General features: G+C 39.0%; 1 protein-coding gene across 1 annotated transcript; it reads right to left on the bottom strand.

The window, feature by feature from the left end:
• Positions 1–9,029: 9,029 nt before the first annotated feature.
• Positions 9,030–9,959, bottom strand: LOC108799940 (olfactory receptor 10A7-like). Its single transcript, XM_018571886.1, is given in 1 exon segment — positions 9,030–9,959. A coding segment is annotated over 1 exon segment (930 nt).
• Between the last annotated feature and the right edge of the window lie 1,267 nt (positions 9,960–11,226).

The raw sequence follows: 11,226 nt of genomic DNA, 5'->3' as shown, positions 1-11,226 counted from the left end.
TATATATATATAAATAATGGGTCAGCTTCAAACAGTGGGTTTTTAAGGATGTGGTTTACTCTCCAAGGTGTGTTTTAGTGGTTCCTGCCCAATTTTATTTAGCAATGATAAATGATAAAGTTAAGTTCTACTCTTGCTGGGATTATTTCAGCATAATACAGAAAATATTTTTTCCAGCCTCCTGGGTATTTGATACACTCTGGCCTATTTCCAGCATTTCTGTTTGACTGGTGGTCTCAGTCTCTCGCTCAGGCCCTCAGTCTGTTCCCACACAGACTACATCTGTCTCTCAGCTATCACACAGTTTAGATGATGGTCTGATATGCCCTCCTGTCTGTCCAAAGATTGGCCTGGACATGCACTCACATGTGCCTAAGTAGCAATATCCTATCTTGGCTCTTCTAGGAAATTAACCATATTTTCACTCTGACAATCATTGATTCTGTCCATATATACTGTATATCATATTTATCCTGATGAGGAAGATCCCATTCACTGTTTATGTTGTAAATTTATATAACCTCTGGACAAACCTGCACATATACAAAAGTTTTATTACCTGAGGGCCTATGGGGGAAGAAAGTACAAGCCTGGATTTACACTATTAATTTTAATGCGTGTTGCATTGCTTGTTAGTGTTCATTGAATTAAGGTAGCTCATTCATTATGAACAAAAAAATGCACATGACCCTTTTTATTTCAATGCAGTGCACCACAAAGCACAAGTGCATTGTGGTGCGTTGTGCGTTGAGTGTGCCTTAGCCTCTACCATACAGTGCATTAGGGTGCCATTTGCAATAAATGGCACCTCACTGCACACAGTGCCGTATGTTGAGGTAATTCACAGTAACACAACGCACAAGTTTAATGGGCTTCAAGTCCAACCCTGCTTGCAGACATCTTTTGTTTTTAAGTTTTTGTATTATAGCTCTAAAATGGTTAATGGCAGTTTTTGGTAACAGTAAATAATAAATCTGACAAATATGGGTATATTTTGTCTTTGAATGTATTTATTCAATAGGCATTTCAATTGTTCAATCTGTTCACCTTTGTTCTAGATGGTGCTGCAATGCACCATGCTACTGATTGTATATTACTGTCCATAGGTATGAAGCAAAACAAAAGTTTTATTTTTATAACATGAGATAGTTCCCCCTTGATGACAAAGGTCTTCCCTTACTGTTTATAGGATGAATATTTGTGACAGTCCAACAGATTGTGAAATAATTGTTTATGTTATACCATATATTATATCATGACCAAGGACCTATTTACACTTGTCTGTTTCCCTGCAGTAACACGCATGATTATTTTCCTTTTTCTCAAATTGAAATCCCACTCCTTCCTAAATGGTTGGTTTACATCCATGCTCTGCAATTTAGTGTGTTTTATAGGTAGACCATATGGTCACATTAACACCTAAGTGGGTTACCACTGAGCTGAAATGCATGTACTGTATATTGCTGTGAATGGGCTTTTAGGTAGGGAGAACTGTATATTGTAAACTCCTCTTAACATCATAATACAATGTTTTATAAGTTTGTTGATTTATTTTGAAAGTTCTAACCTGCGTACCTGAGGTTTAAATTTCTTCAAGAAGCGTATTGGATGTGACATCCATTACTGCTTCTATGTCAGCTCCATCAGAGTTCATATTAGCAATATATTAAAACTAGGGATGCACCGAAAGTTCGCCCGAAAATGGTACTTTGGGCAAAATGCCAAAAGTATCATAATGGCCGAAAATATGGCCGAAAATTCTGTGCATCCCTAATTTTTCTCCTATCCGCTGGACGCCGGTCTGTGTCCTATCCAATCCCTACTGCTCTCCCCTGCCTGTGTCGGCAGAGGCAGCGGGTATCCTAGTGGACAGCGACCGGCATCCATAGTTACATAGTTACATAGTTACATAGTATTTGAGGTTGAATAAAGACATTAGTCCATCAAGTCCAACCTATTAGGATCTCATTCTAGGAGTACCCGTACCCCTGTATATTACGGTCCCTTAAGAAATCGTCCAAAAGTTTCTTGAACAATTCCACATTATTTGCTGAAATCACCGCCTGTGGCAGTGAGTTCCAGACCCTAACTGATCTTACTGTGAAGAACCCCCTTCGCCCCTTGTGCTGGAATTTTTTTTCCATCAATTTTAGGTGATGGCCTCTAGTTTTTGTAACGGAGTTAATTTTAAACAGTTTATCGCTAATGTTGCTACCACCATTAAACATTTTGTACATGGAAATCATATCCCCCCTTAATCTCCTCACCTCTAATGTGAACATGTTTAAATTTAGTAGCCTCGTCTCGTAGCTCTGGTCCTCCATACCCCTAATTAGTTTGGTTGCCCTTCGCTGGACTTTTTCCAACTCAAGGACATCTTTTCTTAGTACTGGTGACCAGAACTGGACCGCGTACTCCAGATGAGGTCGAACCAATGATCTATAAAGTGGCAAAATTATAGACTTGTCCCTGCAATACATCCCCTTTTTAATACAGGACAAGACCCTGCTAGCTTTGTTTACAGCAGCCTGGCACTGCAAACTACCTTTCAGTTTGTGGTCTACAATGACCACCAAATCCTTCTCCATTTCTGACTTCCCCAGAAGTCAGTTGGGAGGAGAAAAGTTTTCAGGATCGCGTTCAGGATGCCGAGTGGGATGGTAAGGAGACAGCTGTCACAGGAGCCAAGCTCTCCTCCTGCACTGCCCTGCTCGGCTCCTGTGACAGGTGGAGAGTCAGGATGCCAAGCGGTGTGGGGGAGGAGTCAGCTGTCAGTTGTCAGGAGGCAGAACTCTCCTCCTGCACTGCCCCGCTTGGCTCCTGTCCTAAAGGTGTGGGGGAGGAGTCAGCTGTCAGGAGGCTAAGCTCTCTTTCCACACCACCCCGCTTGGCTCCTATGATAGGTGGAGAGTCAGGATGCCGAAAGGTGTGGGAGGAATCAGCTGTTCAGACCCCTGATATTTCCCCAAAGCCGCCAAAAGTAAAAAAATTAATAAATATAAAAGTTTTAAAAAATTTGATTTTTTTTAAAAGGTCAGTTTCGGTTTTGGCCTGACAAATTTTTTATCCATTCATTTTCATCATTTTTAGTTTGCGCCTACAAAATTGTAAGGGGAAGTGTGAATAACCATCATGTCCCTTACTAACTTTATTATCTCTTAAATTCTTCTTTATTATCTATATTTTTTTTCTTTTCCCTCTGTTATTTATTTTCTGATTTCTTTCTGCCCAGCTTGCAATATTTCCCCCTAGTTAGATTTCTTATCTCTACAACACACAGCCAATACGTTTTGCCGGTAAATTCATGGCTTTATCTGGGTTATTAAATGTCATGAATTTGTGACGGCGGCCATGGTGCCATTTTATAACCTGTCCCTGTCCACTGGTGCTGTGTGATCTGGCCCTATATACTGTAGTTTCTTACTGGAACTTCTTGATAAGGTCAGTATTTACTTGTGCAACATCAGATCACATCATCGGGTAAGTAACATTACCATGCTGTTTTCTTCCAAAAGCTATTGTTTCACTTCTTCCAACAATCTAATAGCCAGTCTCTACCGTATATTCCCTAAGAGGTGCTTCTATGCATCTGTTATATGGGTATTCATTTTAATTTTTTTATGAACCAGTGGCATCTTATTCTTTTCTTAGTAGTTAACTTTTTTAATTGTACTAAACATGTTTTTATAGGGAAATTTTTGTTACCAAGCCCTGTGTGAGCAAGCTCAAAATTAGTGATGCACTAGTTTATAATACACCTGCTCAATGAGAGACACCTGAGCTCAATTAACCCTCTCATCAATTTAATTATTAAACATGTCTACTCTTTTGTGTTTTTTTTATGTTTTGTCCTTGCTTTAATTTATTTTATTTTTCTGACTTGCTTAATCAATCCATTTCTATTTTCATGCCATTTCTTTGTTTATTTCTGTACATACCCTATTTCTTCATTCAATCGATTATTATCAGTTTATAAACCTTATTTTTTATAAATAGAAGAAAGAATTGTGAACCTTCATTTAGTCCATTAGGACTAATAATAATAAAAATAGTTTTTCATCCAAATTGCCTTTCCTTGGACCTAACTGCTCTGTTGGAAGGCCCCAGAATTTTAAGCCTTCCACTTTGGCACCTTCCATTGGGTTTTTCCCACATCTTTTTTAAGGTTTATATCATTAATGTGTTCCAAACCCTACTTTTTAAATGCCTAATTGTGTTTCCCACATAAGGGCACATATATTAGCCTTTAGGTGGTTTTGGTAACCAATTTTATGCGTCATTTTCTTTCTTCTTATATGTATCATAGAGACTATGCACTAATGTTTCCTATATGCTAATCAGACATTGTAAATATTATAAATATAATTGAAAAAAACAATTAATAGGGTACTTAAGGAAAATAGAATGAAATGGCATGAAAATAGAAATAAGCAGGTTAGAAAATAAAATAAATTATGAGGCAAGAGCAAAAATAAAACAATAAAATAAAAAATAGTAGACTGAAAATCATGTTTCATAATTACAATAATGAGATTTAATTGCCCCATAATTAAGTTTTTAATATATGTGAAACAGTAAACTAATAGGAATAGCAAAATATCCCTCTGGTTTATACTGTAAATAAATAAAAATGGAAGACCCATATAATAAATGGATAAAAGCACCTCTTAGGAAATATAAGGTAGATACTGGCTCTGGTAGATACTTGATTGTTACAGGAAGTGAATCTTTTGGAGAAGCCAGCATGATGGCATCTTGTGTGTGACTGCATGATGATGTCACTTACACAAGGACATCATCTGATGTTAAGCAAGTAGATGACGTGTGTAATGATATCTTCAAAAAGTGCCAGTAAGGGGCTAAATAGGGCTAGCGTGCACAATGCCAGGGGATATCTTTTTTTAAATGGCACCATGTGCTCTGTCACTAATTCTTAATACCATTAATGAAATCATAAAATTAATGGTGAAACATGTTGGGTTGTAGAAATAAGAAATAAAGCTAGGGAGAAATATTGCAAGCTGGACAGAAAGAGATTAAGATATAATGAATAGAAGGGAAAACTAAAAATAGAAGGATAGATAATATAGAAGAGTTTAATAAATAATAAACATAATAAAGGGTATGGCGGTGATTTGAATTTACACATAAAATGCTATGGGTGGAATAAAAAAAATAAGGAAAGTGAATGTAAAATGATGGTTTTCATAAAAGGCTAATAAAGAATATGTTATTAACCACCTGCTGACTGGAGTATTTACACCCCTTTCCTGTCCAGGTCATTTTTCAATATTCAGTGCTGCAGTACTTTGACATTTATTTCGTCGTGCAACGCTGTACTGAAATTAATTTTATACAATTTTTTGGGGACACATGGAGTTTTCTTTTGATGGTATTTAATCAGCACTGGGCTTTTAAAAAAAAAAAAAACTGTTTTCCATTTATTATGTTAGGAAACATTTATTATTACCCAATTTTTTGGTAAAATATAAAAGACGGGTTCACGTCAGGTAAATAGACACCAAACACGTCAATCCTTAAAATTGCGCATGCCTGCTTAATCGCAAAAAACTACCACACCCAAAATTGGCCATAGGCGACACTTTAAAAGCTTTTACCACTCGTCATTTTAGTGTTAACAGTGATTAATGGCACTAAAATTATTGCTCACACTCTGACGTCCGCGATGATAAGAAACATGTGCAGTGTAATGGGCGCAATCATCGTTTTTGCACGTAGGCGCACCTGCCACATTTTTGCTCATGTATGTGGGGGTGGGGGACTTTAAAACATTTTTTGTAGGGTTCTTTTGTGTGTAAATTAAAAAATTGTGTGACTAATTTTTTTTTACTTTTTTTTTACACTTAACTTTATCATTATCACATGAGTGCTAAGAAGCCCTCTATGTGATATCAAATTAAAGTGACAGGTCCTCTTTATGGAGACATCCGGGGTCTCTAAGACCACTAATGTCACCTAGGGACCCTCAAAGAAGCTGATGAAGCAGAGATCTGCTTCACCAGCTTCGCTCTGGCTTATGTAGCCAAAGAGTGACAGCTGAATGTGGAAGTGATGTAATAAAGATTATTTCCTGAATTCACAGAACAGGGAAGAGATCGGATGGAGATTGTGTACTGTTCTCGCTCCATTCTCCCTGCACAGAGCCACAATGCCAGTCCTGGATCAGGCACAGAGCACAGGGAGCCCGGGATCGCAGCATCGGCAGCGGAGGAGATGTGAAGAGAGGGGGGTGCATGCGAAGGTACCACACACAAGCGATCGGGTGTCTCTACAGACACCGGAACCACTTGTATGTATACAGCCATCGCAGGCAGCGCGCATGAGCAGGCGTGGTCGCAAACTACATTTTAACACCCCCACCCACATCCAGAAGGCTCCCGTCCAGCTCTTTTCCTACATTCGGCGGACGGGAGGTGCTTAAAGTGGAACTTTACACCCTTTGACTAAAAATAACATCAGTATACAGCTCTGCATGCTGATGTGAAACCATCTTACATTAATTAGCTAAACAAACATATTTTTATTTTACTTACACTTTCTTGTTTTCCGCTCACATGATGTAATCGTGCCCAAGCATTGCATCTTGGAAAGGTTACATTGCTGGGAAATCTCATCTGTAATCTCACAGGATCTCAGGGAAGGGCATTTTCCTCCCCTGAGATGATGTGCATGGTAACATGTCTTTGTCACATATGCCAGAGTTCTAGGAAGTAAAGGAGGATCTTGTAATCTGCCCTTAGTTAAGATGGCCACTGTCTTAAGACTGGGGAAGAAAAGAAAAATAAGGTATGCAAAAAATAAAAAGGCTGCAATTATCTAGAAGTATGTGTTTGTAGATTGTCATTACTAAACATTTCTAAATGTGCCTTTGTTGTTATTTTAAAGATATGGGTAACGTTCCTCTTTAACTCTAATGCGGCTAAATACAAACAGTAATGTATGTCACATCCATGACACTGCTTGAAGGATTTCTCAAAGATGACACTCAATTATATCTGACTTTCAGCTCTAAAATCGCTGATGTTTAAAAAAAAAAAAAAAAAAAAAAGGATTGCCTATAGCAAGAAAACCAATATTGTCCTACTGCATCTGGTTAGACATCAGAATGGACTGCACCCAATCCACTCTTTTTTTCAGTTAATAGTACAAGTACAGTCAACGTTTTAGTGTCATTTTACAGTGCCAAAATCTCATTTTACATGAAATGCACACCCTTTACCTTGTATACTGCCATATAAAGACTGTGCCCTATTTATGTACTTAAGACAATATTAAATTTCCTACACTTGTCAGAAGCACTTGTTAAATTACTTCAGAACAATAAATCTTTTTAACCAGATGGTCTACCCAGTGAAATATACAAAGCATAGCAATCTAATATGGAAGAGAAAGCCACTACAGAAGTGTCAATTTAATGTTCAAACCTGAACAAGGGAATAAATGCTTAGAAACTATGTTCCTGCTACAGGTGTTGGAAATAGTTCAATAATAGTTCATCCTAAGATTTGAAAAGCTTGCTGCTAAAGATTTAATAGGAATGGTGACATTTAAGCATTACTTTATAGTAAAGTAAAAGGAGTGTTTCTGAGCCATAAGAGCCCCAGCTAACCAGGGACACTGATCTCCAGACAGCAAACTCTCCCGGGCGCTGCAGTTCTCCATCAGGTCCATCAGCAGAAGGTGGGTACAATGCGAGTTTACTATTGGCTATTGCAAATTGAAATAGCCAATAGGAATCTAGCAATGCAATCCTATGGGCAAAAATGTTTTTTTTTTTTTCTATTCTGACACGGCTCCGTGTCAGAATAAAGAAAAAAAAAGAAAAATCAGTGTTTCTCTCCTGGGTAGCCGGGAGCGGGAGACTCCCAGAGCGCCCGGGAGAGTTTTGCCCGGGAGAGCAGAACCGCCAGACAATAGAAAACTATTGGGCGGAGCTAGCTGTCATTGCTAGCTCCGCACAATTTTTTAAAAAGTTTTTTAACTATTCAGCGGCATTCGGCTATTCACTCACTGCTGTTCGGCATCTATAAGAATAGGCCAAACAGCAGCGAGTAGCCTGCCGGAGGTTCGGCTCATCCGATCCAGATGTTGGATCGGCTAAGTCGAACTCCTTCTGCTCTTCGGGTCGGCCGAACATGCTGAGGGGGCGTGGCGGTGCATTGAAGTCAATGGCACCACAGCCACGCCCTCCCCACGCCCAGTGCAATCGTACGTGTGGCAAAACATTGCCTGCGTTCCGGTCCACTGCGAATGCAAAAAATGCTGCATGTTTTATTTTTTGTGTTTGCAGTGGACCGCAATGAAGGCAATGTTTTGCCACACGTTCGATCGCACTGCGGGCGGGAGGGCTTGGCTGCGGTACTATTGACTTCAATGCACCGCCACACCCCCTCCCGCCCCAGAACAAAGGGGGAAGTTTTGTGAGCGATTGCTGTGTGTTCCAGCAGCTGCCGCTCTGGAATGCATCGCACTTGGTGTCAATGGGCCCTTAGAAAATTATGTTTTCAACCTTTTTTTTCACCTCACTTTCGCTGATCTCCTACAATCTATTTTATCATTTTCCCCTCTACACACGCTCCATTGTTGGCTGCCTGTCATTGTTTAGGGTTGGCTTCCTGATGCAGAATATGCCTGCACAAGTATTGGTATGGCTACCTGTAGTTTAAACTGGAAGTACATATGGCTGTGTGAGAGAAACTGGGAGACAGGGGCATATACTGACCACCCCTTTACAGGAGTTTCCTGAACAAGGACCTTCATTGCAGGATCACAAATTATTTTTTAAAAGCTGCAGATTTTAAAAAATTACATTTTTAATTATATTAACATGTTAAAGATTACATGGAAGCTATGTAATTGGGTAACATTTTATGTAGTTTTGTTAAGCCAATTTTTGCTGCATTTAGGGACACCTTAGAACAATTCCAGCCATTGTTACCAATTTTAATTAATTTCTTCTAAAATATTTAGTTATATTTAGGTATTAAGGTATACATCTAAATGTTACTTTAGGGAGCCTTGTTATATTTTATAAGTCTTTTCATGGCATTTTTAATTATTGAATTTCTCAAGCTATATATTAGAGGATTAAGCATTGGAATAAATACAATATAGAGGAGAGAAATAATTTTTGACCCTCCATATGTTTTTGTAGATTTCGTCTTGAGATAAGTTATTGTAGCTGTTCCGTAGAATAAAGTTACAGATGTCAGATGAGACCCACATGTTGAAAATGCTTTCTTTCTACCCATGCTTGAAGGTATTCTTAATATAGCAGTAATAATATGTATGTAGGACACCAGAATAAGCAGGAATGGCAGAGGTATAACTAGAGAGCTATATATTAAAATAGCTATCTCATTAGCAAAAGTGTTAGCACAAGCTAGCTTTACCACTGGAAGAATATCACAGAAGAAATGGTCAATGATATTGGAAGAACAGAACGGCAGGCTAAAAACATAGGAAATCTGGACTAATGACAATAAAATCCCAGAGAGCCATGAGCCTAGTGACAACTCTAAGCACTTAGCTTTGGTCATTATGGTCATGTAATGAAGAGGATGACAGATAGCTACATATCGGTCATATGCCATAAATGCAAGCAGGAAGCACTCAGTGGTACCAAGAAAACAGAAAAAGTAAAGCTGGGAAGCACAACCCAGGAAAGATATTGTTTTGTTTAAATTTAAGAAGTCTCTGAGCATTCGGGGGACTGTCACCGATATGTAGAAAATTTCTGTAAGAGACAAGCTCCGCAGGAAAAAATACATAGGAGACTGAAGCTGAGCATCTATAGTCACTGTCACAACGATCAATGTATTGCCCATCAAGGTTACAAAATAAATGATTAGAAATATAACAAAAAGCAATGGCTGACCATATGTCGACAGTCCAAGAAGAAGGAATTCAGATGGCTGTGTTTCGTTTCTTTAACCCATAATATAAAAACTGTGCAGAAAAAGCAAATGTGTGAATACAAATATACATTGCTGTTATATATTAAAGCTGAACTACAGGCAGTAGTAAAAAGCCACTATTTGATCCAGTTATTGATTCATTAAAGATAAACTGTATTTTATACATGGCTGCTCTCTGATATTTTCTTCTTGCAGTCTACTCCTGGGGAATGAAGGGGCAATACAGTGAATCAGAATACTGAATTGTATTACTGCATTACTGAATTACAATACTGAATTGCACATGCCTCTTTATTAGGGAGAAACCTGACAGATAGACACAGCATAGTGATGATCCTGTTAGTGTGCCATTCTCCTTTATTGTTCAGGCACAAGCTGTATAACACAATTGTGCAGAGAGGTCTGAGGGAGTGCAAAACCTGTGTGTGATGTCAAAAAGTAGTACCTAGCTCAAAAGCAAGCTGTAAGGTACTGAAAATCTTTAAGCATCTAAGACATGTCATATACACTGAGTGGCCAGATTATTATGACCACCCCATCAGTACTTCGTTGGGCCACCTTTTGCCTTCAATACTGCGGCGATTCTTCTTGGCATTGACTCCATGATGAATAGCAGTGTCCAGTTCTCTGAGATTTGATGGTTGTGGAACCAGCTGCCTGATGGCTCTTTCAACTTCGTCCCACAAATGCTCAATTGGATTGAGATCTGGTGATTGTGGGGGCCACCTAAGCAAGGTAAATTCTCCCTCAAGTTCTTGAAACCACTCCTGCACAATTCGAGCACCGTGGCATGGCGAATTGCCTTATTGGAAGAAGCCATCTCCATTGGGCGACGCCATCAACATGATAGGATGAACTTGATCAGCAACGATACTTTGGTATGTTGTGCTATTCAGACGTCGTTCCACACGAATTAAAGGGTCCAAATCATGCCAGGAAAACATGCCCCAAACCATAACACTGCCCCCACAAGCTTGAAGGGTTGTACTCATGCATGTGGGGTGCATGCTTTCATGCTGTTCCTGACAAATTCTCACACTGCCATCTGCATGATTCAATTGGAAACGTTATTCATCGGACCACGTGACTTTTTTCCAATGCTCGACTGTCCAATCCTTGTGTTCCTGTGCGAATTGGAGACGTTTTATCTTGTTAACTGCAGACAGCAAAGGTGTTCGAACAGGCCTTTGGCTTTCATATCCCATACGATGCAGTGTACGGTGAACAGTGCATTCAGAGATCATTTGAGAGGATCCCTGATTAAGATCTGCAGTAATTTGATGCACTG

This window comes from Nanorana parkeri, unplaced genomic scaffold (genome assembly GCF_000935625.1).
Source record: "Nanorana parkeri isolate BGI_ZX_2015 unplaced genomic scaffold, ASM93562v1 scaffold1859, whole genome shotgun sequence".
Classification (NCBI taxonomy): Eukaryota; Metazoa; Chordata; class Amphibia; order Anura; family Dicroglossidae; genus Nanorana; species Nanorana parkeri.
Note: the sequence above shows the minus strand (reverse complement) of the source record. Positions and strands in the feature narration are given on the sequence as shown.